Here is a 21,414-nt window from a genome sequence, read left to right as displayed (position 1 = left end):
GCTACAGTTATAACAAAGAGAAAACGTGGAGCTGCAGTTATAACAAAGAGAAAACATGTAAAGCTACAGTTATAACAAAGAGAAAACGTGGAGCTGCAGTTGTAACAAAGAGAAAACATGTGGAGCTGCAGCTATAACAGAGAAAACGTGGAGCTACAGTTAAAACAAAGAGAAATCATGTGGAGCTGCAGTTGTAACAAAGAGAAAACATGTGGAGCTGCAGCTATAACAAAGAGAAAACGTGGAGCTGCAGCTATAACAAAGAGAAAACATGTGGAGCTGCAGTTATAACAAAGAGAAACATGAAGACACTAGTTATAACAAAGAGAAAACGTGGAGCTACAGTTATAACAAAGAGAAAACATGTAAAGCTACAGTTATAACAAAGAGAAAATGTGGAGCTGCAGTTGTAACAAAGAGAAAACATGTGGAGCTGCAGCTATAACAGAGAAAACGTGGAGCTACAGTTAAAACAAAGAGAAAACATGTGGAGCTGCAGTTGTAACAAAGAGAAAACATGTGGAGCTGCAGCTATAACAAAGAGAAAACGTGGAGCTGCAGCTATAACAAAGAGAAAACATGTGGAGCTGCAGTTATAACAAAGAGAAACATGTAGAGCCACAGTTATAACAAAGAGAAAACGATGGAGCTGCAGTTATAACAAAGAGAAAACATGTAAAGCTACAGTTATAACAAAGAGAAAACATGTAAAGCTACAGTTATAACAAAGAGAAAATGTGGAGCTGCAGTTGTAACAAAGAGAAAACATGTGGAGCTGCAGCTATAACAGAGAAAACGTGGAGCTACAGTTAAAACAAAGAGAAAACATGTGGAGCTGCAGTTGTAACAAAGAGAAAACATGTGGAGCTGCAGCTATAACAAAGAGAAAACACGTGGAGCTGCAGTTATAACAAAGAGAAAACATGTGGAGCTGCAGCTATAATAAAGAGAAAACATGTGGAGCTGCAGTTATAACAAAGAGAAAACATGTGGAGCTGCAGTTATAACAAAGAGAAAACATGTGGAGCTGCAGCTATAACAAAGAGAAAACATGTGGAGCTGCAGTTATAACAAAGAGAAAACATGTGGAGCTGCAGATATAACAAAGAGAAAACATGTGGAGTTGCAGCTATAACAAAGAGAAGGGCAATAAAATAATAAACTACTCCTGAAGGCAAAAATCAAGAACATGATGACATGAATAGGATAAACATGATGTATATATATATACATTCCAGTTGCACCAACTGATGTCAGGATAAAACGTTTATAGCAACAGAATAACTTCCGTTTGGGAATGAGGTGTCTCTCTAATATCCTGGTCTATTTGTAATCACTGAGTGGTGTGAAAAAAATCTGGAGAAGCAAAGAAAACAATTTCAACTTTTCCATTTTCAAGGACATGTCATGTAAGAACACCATACATGGTGGCAGGTTATGTTAGAACACTACTTTAATTATAGTATTACAGTTCATGTGGTGGGAGGTTATGTTAGAACACTACTGTAATAATAGTATTACAGTTTGCATGGTGGGAGATTATGTTTGGACATTGATTACAGCATTACATGGCCCGGCATGGCCTAGCGTGTAAGGCGTGCGACTCGTAATCGAGGGTCAGGTTAGCGTCCGTGTCGCTAAACATGCTTGCCCTCCCAGCCGTGGGGGTGTATAATGTGACGGTCAATCCCACTATTCGTTGGTAAAGAGTAGCCCAAGAGTTGGCGGTGGGTGGTGATGACTAGCTGCCTTCCCTCTAGTCTTACACTGCTAAATTAAGGACGGCTAGCACAGATAGCCCTCGAGTAGCTTTGTACGAAATTTCCAAACAAACAAACAAATACAGCATTACAGTTCAGGTGGTGGGAGGTTATGTTCGAAAACTACTTTATTACAGTGTTACAGTTCACATGGTGGGAAGTTATGTTAGTACAGTGATTATAGTATTACAGTTCACTTGGTGGAAGGTTATGTTAGAAATCTACTTTATTACAGTATTACAATTCACGTGGTGGCAGGTTACGTGGTAATAGTGGTTTCACTAACACTAAAAATAATCCAGTTTATTACATTAAAACACTAATTATAGTATTACAGTTCATGTGGTGGCAGGTTATGTGATAACAGTGGTTTCACTAACGTATTAAAATCATCCAGTTTATTACATTAGAATACCACTTTAATTATAGTATTACAGTTCACGTGGTGGGAGATTATGTGACAACAGTGGTTTTACAAATATATTAAACTAACTGACTCACTAACACTTAAAATGCCTTCTAGTACTAACTCGACCATAAATGGATAAAGAACAAAAATCTGGGAACTGCAAAGGGTTGTAGGGAGGGTTGAGACACAGAAGTAGCAGGTGAAGTTGGAATAAATGGGAAGCTAATAAGGATATAGAATTATAGAGATAAGCAAATTCAACTTGGACCTTCAATGAGTTGGGAAAAGCTCCCAAACACCATTACACATAAATAAAAAGGTTTCATGCACAAGTTGTGCACAGAAATAGCCAGTAAATAAACTTAAGAAAGAACCATAACCTAATCCAGAAGGTCCCAACAGCACACCAGCTATCTGTGAAGAGCTAAGTCAAAGATAAGTGTTGTGCCATTGTATTAAACAGAAGACTGTGAAATGATTTAAAAACCTTTCAAGAGACAATTATCTATCCATTATTGATAACTGTGGAAAATATCTGTATGATACAGGAAAATTGACCTCGTGAAAATTTCACCGATTCATTACAACTCAAACCCCACAATAAAACAACAGATTCTAATTGTTTGAAATCAAAATAAGGTAAGAAAGATCTATGAAATGCATAACTATGATCTTTAGTCATACACGACAGATGAAGCATAGTAACCAAAGCTGATTCCCAAAATACCAGGTGATGGAGGGAACATGAAATATTGGTCCATAGGTTATTAAATACCAGGTGATGGAGGAAACATGAAATATTGGTCCATAGGTTATTAAATACCAGGTGATGGAGGGAACATGAAATATTGGTCCATAGGTTATTAAACACCAGGTGATGGAGGGAACATGAAATATTGGTCCATAGGTTATTCAACAAGAAGGATCAGTTAAAAATCACAGGAGATAAGGATAAGACAGCATAAACCTGATTAACTAATGCCACAAAGGTTTGGATAAATCCCTTGATATCACACTTGAAATGAAAGCATATTCAGGTGGGGGAATTGACTGTCCAAATTCTTGTCCTCTCTGTCAGACACCCCAGGAGCAGACATGGCAGGATATTCCTTGTGAGTTGGTGAAGGTTGCAGGAACATGGATATTTCTTATTGAATAATTGTTAACGTGTTCATGGTCAATAACTAAGTACTGAACTTAGTAGTGGTGGTTGAGAAACCTGTAGCAACAGTAATTGTAACTACCTGAAACTGTGAATGCATGGTTACAGTTCCAAACTTGAAGCAAAAGAAAAAACGTTGGAAAAAGCAACTTTTCACACTTTAACAATGTGAAAATTAAAGAATTATTAAAGAAAACGAGGTCTGTGGTATAAAGGATAACATCAACAAATGTTGCCACAAAACAAAAGAATATCTGTACTGCCAATTGAAAAATGGTTAACAAGTGTAAATGTGAAGAAGATGCTGGGTACGTTAAAGGTTGTGTTACTCTCCTATTGATGGGAAACTACCACGTAATCATTAACATGTGGACATGCATAAGTTGTAAGTGAAAGACTAGTGGCAAGTTTTGAAAATTTGCCTCAAAAAGAGGGCAGTATTCATTGAAAAAGTTATTATGTGAGGTAAGATACTGTATCTAAAATAAAATATCTACTACTATATTTTATCCTACACTAAAGTGTAGCTTGGCATACATCATCTCCATTACAGAGACCAGGTGGTTCAGAAGATATCTGTTACTGTATTATATCTTATGTTAAAGTTTTAGCTAAAGTCTTACTTTACATATATCATCTTCAATACAAAGTTATTATGTTGTTTGTAACATATTTACTATAACCTAATGTGTATCTTCACATACTCACATCATCTTTGTTCCAGAGATCAAGTGGTTGATTTTTCAAGCAACTGAAATTGAAAAGCAACTATTTTTTAAATCTGAAAAAAAACCTTTTATTAGCTTTCTGTTGTATCCATAAACAGACATTTTAACCTAATATTTTAATAAAAGACATTAAATTTCTGTTAATCTACTTAAATATTATATATTCACAAGATTCACAAAACGTGTCAAGTTATATATTAGTTTTGAACTTATTCAGAACACATCTTAATTTGTATAACATATTAGAAATCAATACAAACATTCAACATTACAGTACTAAGTTCACTTTTGCTGCATCTATATTATTGTATAATTTCTTATGTAAAAACAGATGTAATATCTATATGATTACAGAATTAGACTCTGTAACAATCTGTTGTCAAACTTTGATGTACAACTTACGTCTCAGGAGGTACTTCACAACGACTGTTTTGATAAAAAAATGCTCTATAACCGATCCCTGCTTTATCACATTCTGTTCCATCACCTTCAATTAAATCTTTGGACAAAATTAAGTAATCAGATGCTCCTCTCTAAAAAAATGTTTAAAGATACTTTATAACAAACAAGTGTAAATCCTTTCCTGCTACATGGATTAAACTAACATCATAAACTTCCAATCCTTTAAAAGATTTAGAGAGTCACTATGTAGCCTGATTTATCCATTATTTTTAGACACTGTTTTCTAAACTAAAAACCTATGAATATATACGAATGTTAAATACTTCATGCAGTTCTGTTATGTACAAAATGTTCTACGAACAGAAACACAAGACCTCCACAGATGTCATCTAAAATACAATAACAATTCAATTTTATGTTTCTCAAACAGAAAAGAACAAAAACACTGTAATAAATATAAGTAATTTTATTTTAAGAGTTAAGTATTAATAAAATCAGAGTGTAATTCATTATTTCACCAAGTCCCGTATATAGTTTCATTTTTTAAATAAGCATTAATTTATTATAGCCCTGGAATTTTTATGTAAAATATAAATTGTCAAAACTTGAGTTTTTGACAAACATCTGTATACCATTATAAAGTCTGTTAAATACCTTAGAAAAATTTGCATATGGCTTTAACACAGTCTTTGGTAAGTTCAAAATATATATTTCTGTAATAAACAATATACACATTTTTTCTCTCTCCAGTTTTCCCCCTAGGTGGCACAGTAGTGTCACAATGGTAGAAACCTGGTTTGATACCTGTGGTGAGCAGGACACAGCCTACTGTGCAGCTTTATGCTTAATTTCAATCAAACACACAAACCCTCCAGTTTCTCAAAACTTCCAACCAAAACCTTTCATGTTTCTAGGTTGAACCATAATTGTGGAAAAATAATAATGCTTAGAGTATATACTGGGATTCTGGTATTTTACCACAATCAACAGTTCATATATTTTTATATAATTGTTTTCTATCTTCCACTTAATTATATAATGCAGAGACATTATAGTTTTAATTCAATAGACTTTCATAGTTTCACCTACTAGTTAAAGCTTATATGGATTCTAATTTATCAGCAATAAAACAAACCTATATTTACCAAATTATATTTCCCTTCTTTTGGTTAATTGTTATTAAATATTCTAATACTGATTCCTATTCACAATAACACAAACTAATGTTATTGATAAAATACCATAATTTAAATACATTTACTGAATATATTTCAGTTATTTTATAAAACGTTTTTGGGTTCTAAATTAAAACTCACAATCAATCAGTGTAGTGACCACGCTAAATGTATAAAACATTTCTGAAATAGTTTACAACCACTTAAGTAAACCAAATATTGATTTCTATATCAAGCTAGAAAACAACCTTTTGCATTTGTAAATTGTCATGAAAGAGAAAACACACCACTATTTTAGTATTACAAGTTTAGACCTATTTATGAAATATCAGTTATGGTAAATCACATTACGTTCAGTTTAATGAAACTCTCAATGTTTGAAAATGACAAGGAGCTGGAACATGTGGACTTTAAACAAGACACCACTATGGAATTGTCAGGTTCTTCCAATAATAAGAGCAGATTATGAAGCATTGCCTTTGGAAGAGCAAGAAGGTCTAAAACAATGTGAAACCTTGCCATCCATGAGTAGATCCTGAAACTCCTAATTGTTGGTACGAGCACTTCATCCCTGAAGCAAGATATTTGTAAAGAGATGGAAATCTGAATTAGTGGGTAGTATCTGAATCTATATCTTAGTAGCATCCCAACTTAACAACTCTTCAAGATTGAAAAATGAACCTAAGGAAATCGGTGAATCCATGTTTATGATCTCTTGGTCATATAAAGACCATTAAAAAAATCACTTGTGCTCTTATTGCAAAGGAATGAGAAGTTCAAGTGAGCCCACATTCCCATAAGAGACAGGTTTCTTATTCCACTGCATGGAGCAGAATGTAAATTAAATGAGCCAAACTGAGAAACATGACAATAAATAAAGTACGCAGAATAATGACAAGCTGAATTGGAGCAAGAATAGATGTCTCAATTCTGAGAATGAAGCCTGCCTTGATGATTTCTCAAAGTAGAATTTGGGTGTGTCATTCTGACAATTAACAAGATGGTCCCATTAGTAACCAGTCATCTATGGAATGGTGTGTGCACAGCGATATAGAATAGAGGTGACAAGTAGATTTAGTAGAACTGATGTAAAGTCCATACTAGCCCAAAAGTAAAATTCCCCCAACTGCAGTATCTCATTTCTGTGTACAAAAATACCTATGATGATGGGATTCCATCAATATGGCAGTGTGCAAAAAGAAGCCAACTACAACGAACTTGGGCACTTATAATACCAGTAAAAAGAACGTCAACTCCTGATTGAAAAATTAGGAATTTGTGAATCTTGGAAAAGTGAGGTTTTGATATGGATGAAAGAGATCAATAATTGGACACCAATCTGCTTTGTTCTTAGGCCTAACAACTAATAGGAATAAAACCCCAGAAAAAAATATCACAATTCTCTTATTAACCCCACAATAACCAAACACTGATTGCCCTAAAATTAAGTTTCAATTCATGAGGATCTATCTATAGGAAATGGAAAACCTACATGTTGGGTGGATAATAGAGGCGGTAAAGATGTGACTTGAACAACTAAACCTGATTCAAGTGCTTGTAATGCTCTTGGATCTGTGACTGAAAGTAACACACCTCCAGAAATACTCAAAGCCCAGCCTTCAGAGGTCCTGAAGGCATAACATAAACAATGATGCTGATGCTGCTGGTGGCAACCCAACTAAGCAGCAAAACCCATCGATACAGACAGAACATATACTGTATACCAATGTACTGAGGGGCTCGTGTGGAGGCTTGGAACCTCCTGTAGGAGCTCATGAAATTTGGGATGCCAATGATAACTAGGATGAGTACAAAAACCAACAACTGAATCAATGTGCATGCTAACAATAGTTCCAACTCGACATCAGGCTTCCAATAAAATGTAGTATTAGGAAAACAAAACGTCGAAGTTTAGAGTTATAAGTCCATAGATAAACCCTGTCCTAACAAGGAATATTAGTGTATTCATTAATCAAAGTGAATGTCACTGAAATATGCCAAACATTGGTTAATTTCGAACTGAAGAAAGAGGTAACATGTAGGTCCATGAAACATCAAAATACCTTGAATAAATGAATTAGCCAATATTTGATAACAGAGTACCAGCTTTAAGCCATAGAATATGACCAATAAGTCAACACAGTTGAAGTTAATAAAATATTTTCAAAACGTGGCCAAAATACTGAAAAATAAGAATTCTAAGACGTGGTTATGAGATTATAACTAACAAATACCATGTAAAGTGTCAGGATTTTGAGAGTAGAGACATATAACAAATATGTTATACAATAAATTTACAGGGAACAGTTTTATCAACTGTACATGAACAAGGTAAATATTCACCATATTTCAATAAGAATATGCTTTAGTTTCAAAATATTTTGCAGAGCACTTCAAAAAAATAGCCATAAAAATTAATAAAGAATCTAACTCTGAAAATTTAGGTAATAAAATTATTTTATAAACACTACATAATATTCTTACAGCATATCGTGGTGGCAGTTCACCTGAAGTTTGACCAGGCAGGGGCTCGGGTATTAAGAGACGTTTGTTCTTGTAGTCAATTGTAATGCTCTCCTTGTTTGGCTTCTCAGCAACGTATGTTGCAATTACCTACAAAATGAACAGAAATAATGACACAGATATATCTCTACACCCCTTTTTGTAAAGGTGTTGTAAACCTTTAAATTTTTAAAATATACAAGTGCATACTTGGGTAGTGTCACAAATATGTGAAGATTAAAATTACTGATATATCAGAAGAGGAAAGCAATGTTAATACAGTTTTACTTACAGCCAGTTAGATAGCAAAATGTACATTTCTCGATCATACACACAAAACAGAACATTTATTCCAGAGCACTACAAAAGACAAATTACAACATCTACTGTGTATATCTGGTTCACATCTTACCTCAGTCAGTCGAGAAATGTTAAATTACAATAGCTACTATTAACCCATGGTTTACATCCTACCACAGCTAATCCAGAAGTGATAAATCACAACAGCTACTGTTGATACCTGATTCACACCTTACCACAGCTAATCCAGAAGTGATAAATCACAACAGCTATTGTTGATACCTGGTTCTCACCTTACCACAGCTAATTTGCAAGTGATAAATCACAACAGCTATTGTTGATACCTAGTTCTCACCTTACCACAGCTAATTTACAAGTGATAAATCACAACAGCTATTGTTGATACCTGGTTCACACCTTACCACAGGTAATTTACAAGTGATAAATCACAACAGCTACTGTTGATACCTGATTCACACCTTACCACAGCTAATCCAGAAGTGATAAATCACAACAGCTATTGTTGATACCTGGTTCACACCTTACCACAGGTAATTTACAAGTGACAAATCACAACAGCTACTGTTGATACCTGGTTCTCACCTTACCACAGCTAATCCAGAAGTGATAAATCACAACAGCTATTGTTGATACCTAGTTCTCACCTTACCACAGCTAATTTACAAGTGATAAATCACAACAGCTATTGTTGATACCTGGTTCTCACCTTACCACAGCTAATTTACAAGTGATAAATCACAACAGCTATTGTTGATACCTGTTTTACATTTTACCAAAATCAATCTAAAAATGATAAATTACATCAACTACTCTTTAAATTTGGTTTCACTTTTAATTACAAGTTCACACCTTACTACAGTCAATACGGAAGTGTTAAATTATCAGTTATTTTTTATAACAAGTTCACACCTTACCACAGTCAATACAGAAATGTTAAACTATCATAATAATTTTTTATAACAAGTTCACACTTTAACACGGTCAATAAAGAAATGTTAAACTATCATAATAATTTTTTATAACAAGTTCACACTTTAACACGGTCAATTACGAAGTGTTAAATTAGAACAGTTGTAAATAGTGACATTTGCTATCAGTCTGATTCTGAAACCAGAACAACTTTCATAAAACAGATATATGAAATAATTTATTTAAAAGTTGATGGGAACAATTATAAAATACCAAATTACAAAGACGTTAGAATTTATCATAATGGATTTTTTATTTCCATTAAAACAAGCTAAGATCTACTAATTATTCAATTATATAAAACTACACTGAAAGTATATTGTCACTGAAGCTATAAACTCATGTATTCTCTCATTTCTTGGAGCATATGAAGTTATTTCACCTCCATCATGTCAATTAGATCTTAAGTATATTTACAGTGTAAGTTTTCTCTAGTAAAGACACTGGAAACAGTTGTTTTTTTAGGAAATAGTGATTATTCATACAACATAAACCTAGTACTTTTGTAATAATGTTTCATTTCTTGAATCTGGTCTACTAATTGAAATATATCAAAATGTCTATGCTAAGTTACTTATTTACGGTTTTATGACCTTGTTGAAAAAACTATTAGTTCAGATAACTTGTCTACTTAAGGATATGACTGTGTAATGCATACACTTAAAGATCTAACATGTAATTATTTGTGAAAGTTCTTACAAACTAAGACAATTTTTTTGTCTTTTAATCAGTACATAAGGGCTTCACATGCCCTGGAATATATTGGTAACATTTCAAAATATGGAAACACTTGCATTTAAACTAACATATACAAAACAAAGAAAGAGAATCTAATATAATGGAAAAGTTTGAAAATATAAAAAAAACTTTGAAACACTAAATAATTCAAAATAGTGTTCTACTGAAATTTAGGTTGCATGCCTAAATAAACCAACTAAACAAAATAAAAATTTCCAAATTTTGGGTTAAGATGTTCTCACTGCTGATCTGTTTGTAACAACATGTAGTAAAATATTTGTTAAACACACTGAGTTCAGGCCTACGTGCCGTTTTCTCAGAGTTGAACTCATGATAGTTATGGGATCCTACAGTAAATTCTTGTTGATGAGTCAAGTCCCACCAGTAATAGTTACTAGGTGATTCCCGTCGAAGAAAAAAGTTCATAAAAAGTGTATGTTCAATCATGGGATGTTCAAGTGAGTTCACTGCATACCTATAATTTGTTTACAATTACTGTATCAGCATTAGAAAGTAAGCTGTGGATTTCAGCTTTTAAAACCTAAAATTAAAGTACCCATATTATCAATAATGTAAGAGGTCTTACAGATGGGTTTCTTATCTTTGTTTTTAATCAGTTTTATTCACCTAACACCAAAATATAAAATAATATGGTTTTCAATGTTAGGTGACACTCAGTGAACAAAGATGTATTTATTCATCTGTTCATGGACGTAACATTTTAAAAAAAATCTGTATTACCAACTTGTAACATAACTAAGAGGATATTAATTTGTTTATATGTGATGACTTACTATAACACAAGCTGTGATGCCAACATGTAACATCATGTATGAGAGGATATTAATCTGTTTGTACATGATGACTTATTGTAACACAAACTGTGATGCCAACATGTAACAACATGTCTAAGAGGATATTAATCTGTTTATACATGATGACTTACTGTAACACTTAAAAACTGTGATGCCAACAAGTAACAACATGTTCAGGAGGATGTTAATCTGTTTATGCATGATGACTTACTGTAACACTTACAAACTGTTATACCAACATGTCTAAGAGGATATTAATCTGTTTATGCATGACTTACTGTAAGACTAAAAACCTGTGTTGCCAACATGTAACAACATGTTTAAGAGGATATTAATCTGTTTATGCATGACTTACTGTAAGACTAAAAACCTGTGTTGCCAACATGTTTAAGATTGATTGATTGATTTAGTGTTTTATGGCACAAAGCAGCTAGGTTATCTGCGCCAAACGTCCAGTAAAAAGGTAAATATAAATTAAATGTAGTAAAATACATAAGAGGAAATGAAGGTAAAACAAAACATCATTGAAAAACAGAAATAGCATAAAACCAATGTTGACACCTAGTCAAGACTAGGAAGACTAACAGGTAACTACAAGAACCACCGTCAGTCACCTGAAGTTGGCCTTTCCAGTCCTGGTTCCGGTTATGTTTTCATAACAGCCATTATCAAAAGGTAAAATAAGAAGTGTTAAAAGACATGTAGAAAATCGCAATAATAATTAGCCAAATGTCCTGTAAAAAGGTAAAAGTAAAGTAAATGTAGTAAAATTCGTAAAAGGAAACAAAGGTAAAAACAAAACCAGAGCCATAGACCAGTAATCCATAGTCGAGTTTTGATCAAATAAGAGCACGATATATCATTAACATAGAACATCGATCTGCTCCCCAACTGGTGGTAGAGAGGACATGGAGGATGTTGAGTGCTCTTGTGCATTTGACCAGTAGCTGCTTTAAGTGTGGTATAAAGGTCTCAGGGACCACTGGCAACGAAACTTCACATGGCGGCAAAAGTGCATGCAAACGGTTTTAGAGAGATAAAAATTAAAGCCGTTCCCCGTAGTCCACTTCAGTACACGATTGAGGGCAGTTTGTAGTTGCCACTCAATATATCTCATGTTCAACAACTGACACGAGATGTGAAAGTCGTCGACATAGAGCCCACTTGCAACAGTGAGAGGGAGTTGTTCAGTGATGGCATTTATCTTTTAACTGAAAAGTGTGACACTCAAAGCACAGCCCTGAGGGACCCCAAATTCCTGTACAAAAGAACGGGAACGTGTCGAAGCCACACGTACTTGGAATCTCCTGTCCATCAAAAATTTTTTAATAAACATGGGTAAATGGCCACGTAACCCACATATATGGAGGTCTCACAAAATGCCATACCTCCATGTTGTGTCATAAGCCTTCTCAATGTCAAAGAATATTGATATAAGATGTTGTCGTTTGAGAAAGGCTTCTCTGATTGATGTTTCAAGTTGAATCAGGTGGTCCGTGGTGGAGTGCTGTCGTCGGAACCCACACTGGGTGGGAGAGAGGAGGTTGTTTGATTCGAGGAACCAAACAAGATGAGCATTAACCATCCTCTCAAAGGTCTTACAGAGACAGCTCGTCAAAGCAATTGGACGGTAATTTGAGGAAATCTTAGGATCTTTCCCAGGCTTAGAGAAAAGTAAGATAATAGCCTGGTGCCAGGCATCAGGAAAAATATTCTACTGCCAGATCCGGTTAAAACAATAAGAAGAATAGCAAGAGAACCAGGAGAGAGATAGTGCAGAATGTCATAGTGTACATCATCAGGTCCAACAGATGTACTGCCAGACCGATGAAGGGCCATGTTCAGTTTCACCAGTGTAAAGGGACAATTATAATCAAAGAGACAGTCAGTTCGAAAGGAAAGAGGTGAACGCTCTGCCTGAGTGTTGATGGCCAAGAAGGTGGAGGAACAAGCAGAAGTGCTAGATACCCGGCAAAAGCTTTCACCTAGAGTATCAGCAATGCTACGAACATCAGTTACCTCTTGGCCATCAGAGAGTAAGATCAAGAGGGGGACAGAATTGTAGTGCAATCTGACCCTTCGAATCCTGTCCCATATGACCTTGGAACTGGTGGTATAAGATATGCTAGTTGTGAACTTAATCCAAGATTCCTTCTCGCTTTGACGTCTTACCCCCCTAGCATGTGCACAGGCCCATTGGAAAGCGATGCAGTTCAAAAGTGTGGGATACCTATGGAAAGATATCATTATCACTACAGTATGTCTGTTCTGAATACTTATGTAATACTGTTTCATTATCACTATAATAATATGTCTGTTCTGAATACTTATGTAATACTGTTTCATTATCACTACAGTATGTCTGTTCTGAATACTTATGTAATACTGTTTCATTATCACTACAGTATGTCTGTTCTGAATACTTATGTAATACTTTTTCATTATCACTACAGTATGTCTGTTCTGAATACTTTATGTAATAGTGTTTCATTATCACTACAATGTGTCTGTTCTGAATACTTATGTAATACTGTTTCATTATCACTACAGTATGTCTGTTCTGAAGACTTATGTAATACTGTTTCATTATCACTACAGTATGTCTGTTCTGAATACTTATGTAATACTGTTTCATTGTCACTACAGTATGTCTGTTCTGAATACTTATGTAATACTGTTTCATTATCACTACAGTATGTCTGTTCTGAATACTTATGTAATACTGTTTCATTATCACTACAATATCTCTGTTCTGAATACTTATGTAATACTGTTTCGTTATGACTACAGCATTTCTGTTCTGAATTCTTATGTAATACTGTTTCATTATCACTACAATATGTTTGTTCTGAATACTTATGTAATACTGTTTCATTATCACTACAGTATGTCTGTTCTGAATAATTATGTAATACTGTTTCATTATCACTACAGTATGTCTGTTCTGCATACTTATGTAATACTGTTTCATTATCACTACAGTATGTCTGTTCTGAACACTTATGTAATACTGTTTCATTATCACCATAATAATATGTCTGTTCTGAATACTTATGTAATACTCTTTCATTATCGCTACAATGTGTCTGTTCTGAATACTTATGTAATAATGTCTCATTATCACTACAATGTGTCTGTTCTGAATACTTATGTAATACTGTTTCATTATCACTACAGTATGTCTGTTCTGAATACTTATGTAATACTGTTTCATTATGACTACAGCATTTCTGTTCTGAATACTTATGTAATACTGTTTCATTATGACTACAGCATTTCTGTTCTGAATACTTATGTAATACTGTTTCATTATCAGTATAATAATATGTTTGTTCTGAATACTTATGTAATACTGTTTCATTATCAGTACAATGTGTCTGTTCTGAATACTTATGTAATAGTTTCATTATCACTACAATATGTCTGTTCTGAATACTTATGTAATACTGTTTCATTATCACTACAGTATGTCTGTTCTGAATACTTATGTAATACTGTTTCATTATCACTACAGTATGTCTGTTCTGAATATTTATGCAATACTGTTTCATTATCACTACAGTATGTCTGTTCTGAATACTTATGTAATACTGTTTCATTATCACTATAATAATATGTCTGTTCTGAATACTTATGTAATACTGTTTCATTATCACTACAGTATGTCTGTTCTGAATACTTATGTAATACTGTTTCATTATCACTACAGTATGTCTGTTCTGAATACTTATGTAATATTGATCCATTATCACTACAATATGTCTGTTCTGAATACTTATGTAATAGTGTTTCATTATCACTACAATGTGTCTGTTCTGAATACTTATGTAATACTGTTTCATTATCACTACAGTATGTCTGTTCTGAAGACTTATGTAATACTGTTTCATTATCACTACAGTATGTCTGTTCTGAATACTTATGTAATACTGTTTCATTGTCACTACAGTATGTCTGTTCTGAATACTTATGTAATACTGTTTCATTATCACTACAGTATGTCTGTTCTGAATACTTATGTAATACTGTTTCATTATCACTACAATATCTCTGTTCTGAATACTTATGTAATACTGTTTCGTTATGACTACAGCATTTCTGTTCTGAATACTTATGTAATACTGTTTCATTATCACTACAATATGTTTGTTCTGAATACTTATGTAATACTGTTTCATTATCACTACAGTATGTCTGTTCTGAATAATTATGTAATACTGTTTCATTATCACTACAGTATGTCTGTTCTGCATACTTATGTAATACTGTTTCATTATCACTACAGTATGTCTGTTCTGAACACTTATGTAATACTGTTTCATTATCACTATAATAATATGTCTGTTCTGAATACTTATGTAATACTCTTTCATTATCGCTACAATGTGTCTGTTCTGAATACTTATGTAATAATGTCTCATTATCACTACAATGTGTCTGTTCTGAATACTTATGTAATACTGTTTCATTATCACTACAGTATGTCTGTTCTGAATACTTATGTAATACTGTTTCATTATGACTACAGCATTTCTGTTCTGAATACTTATGTAATACTGTTTCATTATGACTACAGCATTTCTGTTCTGAATACTTATGTAATACTGTTTCATTATCAGTATAATAATATGTTTGTTCTGAATACTTATGTAATACTGTTTCATTATCAGTACAATGTGTCTGTTCTGAATACTTATGTAATAGTTTCATTATCACTACAATATGTCTGTTCTGAATACTTATGTAATACTGTTTCATTATCACTACAGTATGTCTGTTCTGAATACTTATGTAATACTGTTTCATTATCACTACAGTATGTCTGTTCTGAATATTTATGCAATAATACTGTTTCATTATCACTACAGTATGTCTGTTCTGAATACTTATGTAATACTGTTTCATTATCACTATAATAATATGTCTGTTCTGAATACTTATGTAATACTGTTTCATTATCACTACAGTATGTCTGTTCTGAATACTTATGTAATACTGTTTCATTATCACTACAGTATGTCTGTTCTGAATACTTATGTAATACTTTTTTTCATTATCACTACAGTATGTCTGTTCTGAATACTTATGTAATAGTGTTTCATTATCACTACAATGTGTCTGTTCTGAATACTTATGTAATACTGTTTCATTATCACTACAGTATGTCTGTTCTGAAGACTTATGTAATACTGTTTCATTATCACTACAGTATGTCTGTTCTGAATACTTATGTAATACTGTTTCATTGTCACTACAGTATGTCTGTTCTGAATAACTTATGTAATACTGTTTCATTATCACTACAGTATGTCTGTTCTGAATACTTATGTAATACTGTTTCATTATCACTACAATATCTCTGTTCTGAATACTTATGTAATACTGTTTCGTTATGACTACAGCATTTCTGTTCTGAATACTTATGTAATACTGTTTTCATTATCACTACAATATGTTTGTTCTGAATACTTATGTAATACTGTTTCATTATCACTACAGTATGTCTGTTCTGAATAATTATGTAATACTGTTTCATTATCACTACAGTTATGTCTGTTCTGAATACTTATGTAATACTGTTTCATTATCACTACAGTATGTCTGTTCTGAACACTTATGTAATACTGTTTCATTATCACTATAATAATATGTCTGTTCTGAATACTTATGTAATACTCTTTCATTATCGCTACAATGTGTCTGTTCTGAATACTTATGTAATAATGTCTCATTATCACTACAATGTGTCTGTTCTGAATACTTATGTAATAACTGTTTCATTATCACTACAGTATGTCTGTTCTGAATACTTATGTAATACTGTTTCATTATGACTACAGCATTTCTGTTCTGAATACTTATGTAATACTGTTTCATTATCAGTATAATAATATGTTTGTTCTGAATACTTATGTAATACTGTTTCATTATCAGTACAATGTGTCTGTTCTGAATACTTATGTAATAGTTTCATTATCACTACAATATGTCTGTTCTGAATACTTATGTAATACTGTTTCATTATCACTACAGTATGTCTGTTCTGAATACTTATGTAATACTGTTTCATTATCACTATAATAATATGTCTGTTCTGAATATGTATGTAATACTGTTTCATTATCACTACAGTATGTCTGTTCTGAATACTTATGTAATACTGTTTCATTATCACTACAGTATGTCTGTTCTGAATACTTATGTAATAGTGTTTCATTATCACTACAATGTGTCTGTCAAGACAAGTCAATTAATATTGACTTGCATTAAATTTTTGAATGTCTTCAATAATTATTAACAGAACTTCCAAACACAGTTCATAGTGAGTTCCTTAGACTTGGCTACTATTGTTTTCTGATTGGTGACACCTAAGACATGTGTTTACATAATTGTCTGGTTGCTAGTTTCGGTTTTTAGTGAAAAATGATTATAGCAGAGTTTATTTACATTTTCACTCATTTTTAAGGCCACTATATATTTCATTTTTATATGAAATAAAGTTTAATTAAATAAACAGATTCTTGGACAACTATAGTCTGCAATATCTATATTGAGCCTTGGTTTTCAAAATACCATTAGTTAACTTTCAGTCACATATAAGAATATAGCCTTTACAGACATCAAAAAAGGTAAGAAACACATTATATCAAAATACCATTAGTTAACTTTCAGCCACATATAAGAATGTAGCCTTCTACAGACATCAAAAGGTAAGAAACACATTATATCAAAATACCATTAGTTAACTTTCAGCCACATATAAGAATATAGCCTTCTACAGACATCAAAAGGTAAGAAACACATTATTTCAAAATACCATTAGTTAACTTTCAGCCACATATAAGAATATAGCCTTCTACAGACATCAAAAGGTAAGAAACACATTATATCAAAATACCATTAGTTAACTTTCAGCCACATATAAGAATATAGCCTTCTACAGACATCAAAAGGTAAGAAACACATTATTTCAAAATACCATTAGTTAACTTTCAGCCACATATAAGAATATAGCCTTCTACAGACATCAAAAGGTAAGAAACACATTATTTCAAAATACCATTAGTTAACTTTCAGCCACATATAAGAATGTAGCCTTCACAGACATCAAAGGTAAGAAACACATTATTTCAAAATACCATTAGTTAACTTTCAGCCACATATAAGAATGTAGCCTTCTACAGACATCAAAAGGTAAGAAACACATTATTTCAAAATACCATTAGTTAACTTTCAGCCACATATAAGAATATAGCCTTCCACAGACATCAAAAGGTAAGAAACACATTATCAGGATCTACACATTTTTGTATAATTTTTTAATATTTAAAATTATTTCATCTGCTTATTGTTGTATACCAAAGAATTAAAATAAATATGAAAATGAACTTGCTTTTTATACACAATCTGTTGTGGGGTCAAAGCATTGTGCAGTGACAAAATACCATGTGCCACTGTAAGTTATAAATAATGATTACTTACGTGTAGGTAATACTTTGTAAACACCTGTTGAACATATAGTTCACAAATGAATAATATGTTTCTATAATTATTAGGAAAGGGTAAGTTAGGGCTACTAGATACTACTATTATTGACTGGTAGGAATTTCAATTTGAAGTAATTCTAGTAAGGTTTTAAAAGATAGCCAGGGTACTCAGTAACAGTTGCCCTCACTTCAGGTTAAGGTAGGGGCAGAATATTGGCTTAGAACTTATGGCTTAAGTGGCTGTATTGTTTTTTCAGGACTGGGACTGAAAGCTAAAACTTCAAACAAATGGCCAATCTAGAACTAGCTAACCCAAATGGGCTGTATTTATATTGCTTGAAACTAAGCATTTATTGATCACTTTGTACATATGGTTGAACAGGATGTTCATTAGCTCTTAAACAATTTTATATCTATGCTGTTAAAATCTTACCAGGAGTGTTGATTGGGTCACACTTTGTACATAGCTTTATCGTAAATATTTCTTTTCACTTCTACATATCACTTTAGACAATGCATTTTTGTATTCAGTGTACTACAAAGAAGCCACTAAACCCTACCCCACTGTATTCTCATAGCCAGGAAAAATTCTGTGAATTGGGCCACATGAGATTATTGTATGAGAGTGTCATATAAACAGTCTAATCCCAAGGTTGGAAATTCACTGCTTAATTTTCAGTTGCTAACAGTCAAATAACCACAGGAAATAGGTGTGAAAAATAAAAAGTAGAAATTCTCTGAAATTTACTTTGGACTTTCCTGGTCCATACTGAAAAGTCCTGACAGTACTATTAATTTTGTTTCATTAAATTTCTGACTGTCAGATGCTAACAACATAATAACTATAGAAAATAGGTGAGAAGTATAAACTGTGTCCATACTAACAGAACTGCACATTTTATTTTGTATTTTACAATCTTTTATTTTATTGTATATTAATTACTTCCCTACAACCTGGATGAAATGGTTAATAATTCTTTGTCTTCTTGAAGTTGGTAAAACTTGGCATAGTTTAATATTTGTAAGATAGGATTCATTTGAAATAGTGAGGGAGCACCATTCCAACTAAAAAGTTAAGGGAATGCAGTTCTCTCACAGTTACACCACCGTATGTACATTTAAATAAAGCTATTATTGAAGTAATAGAGACAAAACATTAAGATATATAATTACTCATGCGACAACAGAACTGAAATGTAAGAATTTTATACAGAGGTTTCTTTTGATATTAAGGAATTATAACTGATATATTATGGAATTAGAATTATAAATGACTTGTTGATACTAATTCCATTAGAATATATTCATTGTAAAGTTGTGTAGTTAAATTCTAACTGAGTTAAACCTCTTGACATTTGCAGAACAGATTTAACGTGCTAATGTGATATTGAGTATTCTTAGATAAAATACAGTTAGTGTGATAAGTAGCATTATCAGGTAAAATAATTTCAGTGTGATAAGTAGTAATTTTAAATAAAATAGCCTTAGTGTGATATGTTGTAATTTCAGATAAAATAGTCGTAGTGTGATATCTAATATTCTCAGATAAATTAATCTCAGTGTGGTATGTGGTAGTGTCGAATAAAATAATCTTATTGTGATATGTGGTATTATCAAATAAAATAATCTTATTGTGATATGTAGTATTCTCAGACAAAATGATCTTGTGTGATATGTGGTATTCTTATTTAAAGTAATCCTAGTATGATATATTGTATTATCAGATAAAATAATCTCTGTGATATGTAGCATTTTCAGATAACTTTAGTGTTTGATGTGGTATTTTAGGTGAGGTGTAGTTTTAGTTTGATGTGTGGTACTGACAGATAAATTAATATTGCGTGTTATATGTGGTTTTCAGATAAAATAATTCCAGTGTGATATGTGGTATTCTGTAAAGTAATCTTAGTGTGATATGTAGTATTCTCAGGTAAAGTAATCTTAGTGTGATATGTAGTATTCTCAGGTAATCTTAGTGTGATATGTGGTATTCTCAGGTAATCTTAGTGTGATATGTGGTATTCTCAGATAAATTAGTATTAGTGTTATATGTGGTTTCTCAGATAAAATAATTCCAGTGTGATATGTGGTATTCTCAGGTAAAGTAATCTTAGTGTGATATGTGGTATTCTCAGATAAATTAGTATTAGTGTAATATGTGGTTTTCCTCTCAGATAAAATAATTCCAGTGTGATATGTGGTATTCTAAGGTAAAAGTAATCTTAGTGTGATATGTGGTATTCTCAGGTAAAGTAATCTTAGTGTGATATGTGGTATTCTCAGGTAAAGCAATCTTAGTGTGATATGTGGTATTCTCAGGTAAAAGTAATCTTAGTGTGATATGTAGTATTCTCAGGTAGTAATCTTTGTGTGATATGTAGTATCCCTCAGGTAAAAGTAATCTTAGTGTGATCATGTAGTATTCTCAGGTAAAATAATCTTAGTGTGATGTGTCGTATTCTCAGGTAAAATAATCCAGTGTGATATGTAGTATTCTCAGGTAAAGTAATCTTAGTGTGATATGTAGTATCTCTCAGGTAATCTTAGTGTGATATGTGGTATTCTCAGGTAAAGTAATCTTAGTGTGATATGTGGTATTCTCAGGTAATCTTAGTGTGATATGGTATTCTCTGTGGTAACCCAAAGTGTGATATGTGGCATTCTCAGATAAATTGTGGTATTAGTGTTATATGTAGTATTCTCTGTGGTAATCTTAGTGATATGTGGTATTCCTGATACAAAGTAATCTTAGTGTGATATGTAGTATTCTCAGGTAAAGTAATCTTAGTGATATGTAGTATTCCCTCAGGTAATCTTAGTGTGATATGTGGTATTCTCAGGTAATCCTTAGTGTGATATGTGGTATCTCAGATAAATTAGTAATAGTGTTATATGTATCTCCCAGATAAAATAATCCCATGTGATATGTGGTATTCTCAGGTAAAA

The 21,414-nt window shown here is 32.6% G+C and overlaps 1 protein-coding gene across 1 annotated transcript in view; it reads right to left on the bottom strand.

The window, feature by feature from the left end:
- Positions 1–21,414, bottom strand: part of LOC143227580 (hapless 2-like) — a 35,309-nt gene that overhangs the window by 13,029 nt on the left and 866 nt on the right. The window contains exons 3-6 of the mRNA XM_076459010.1: positions 10,476–10,641; positions 8,121–8,249; positions 4,462–4,592; positions 4,040–4,082 (exon numbers count right to left, since the gene is read on the bottom strand). Coding sequence (XP_076315125.1) covers positions 4,040–4,082; positions 4,462–4,592; positions 8,121–8,249; positions 10,476–10,641 — 469 coding nt within the window. The remainder of the gene's footprint in view (positions 1–4,039; positions 4,083–4,461; positions 4,593–8,120; positions 8,250–10,475; positions 10,642–21,414) is intronic.

This window comes from Tachypleus tridentatus, chromosome 9, assembly GCF_004210375.1.
Source record: "Tachypleus tridentatus isolate NWPU-2018 chromosome 9, ASM421037v1, whole genome shotgun sequence".
NCBI classification, from domain to species: domain Eukaryota; kingdom Metazoa; phylum Arthropoda; class Merostomata; order Xiphosura; family Limulidae; genus Tachypleus; species Tachypleus tridentatus.
The sequence above is the reverse complement of the archived record's forward strand: the minus strand, read 5'-3'. Positions and strand labels throughout refer to the sequence as shown.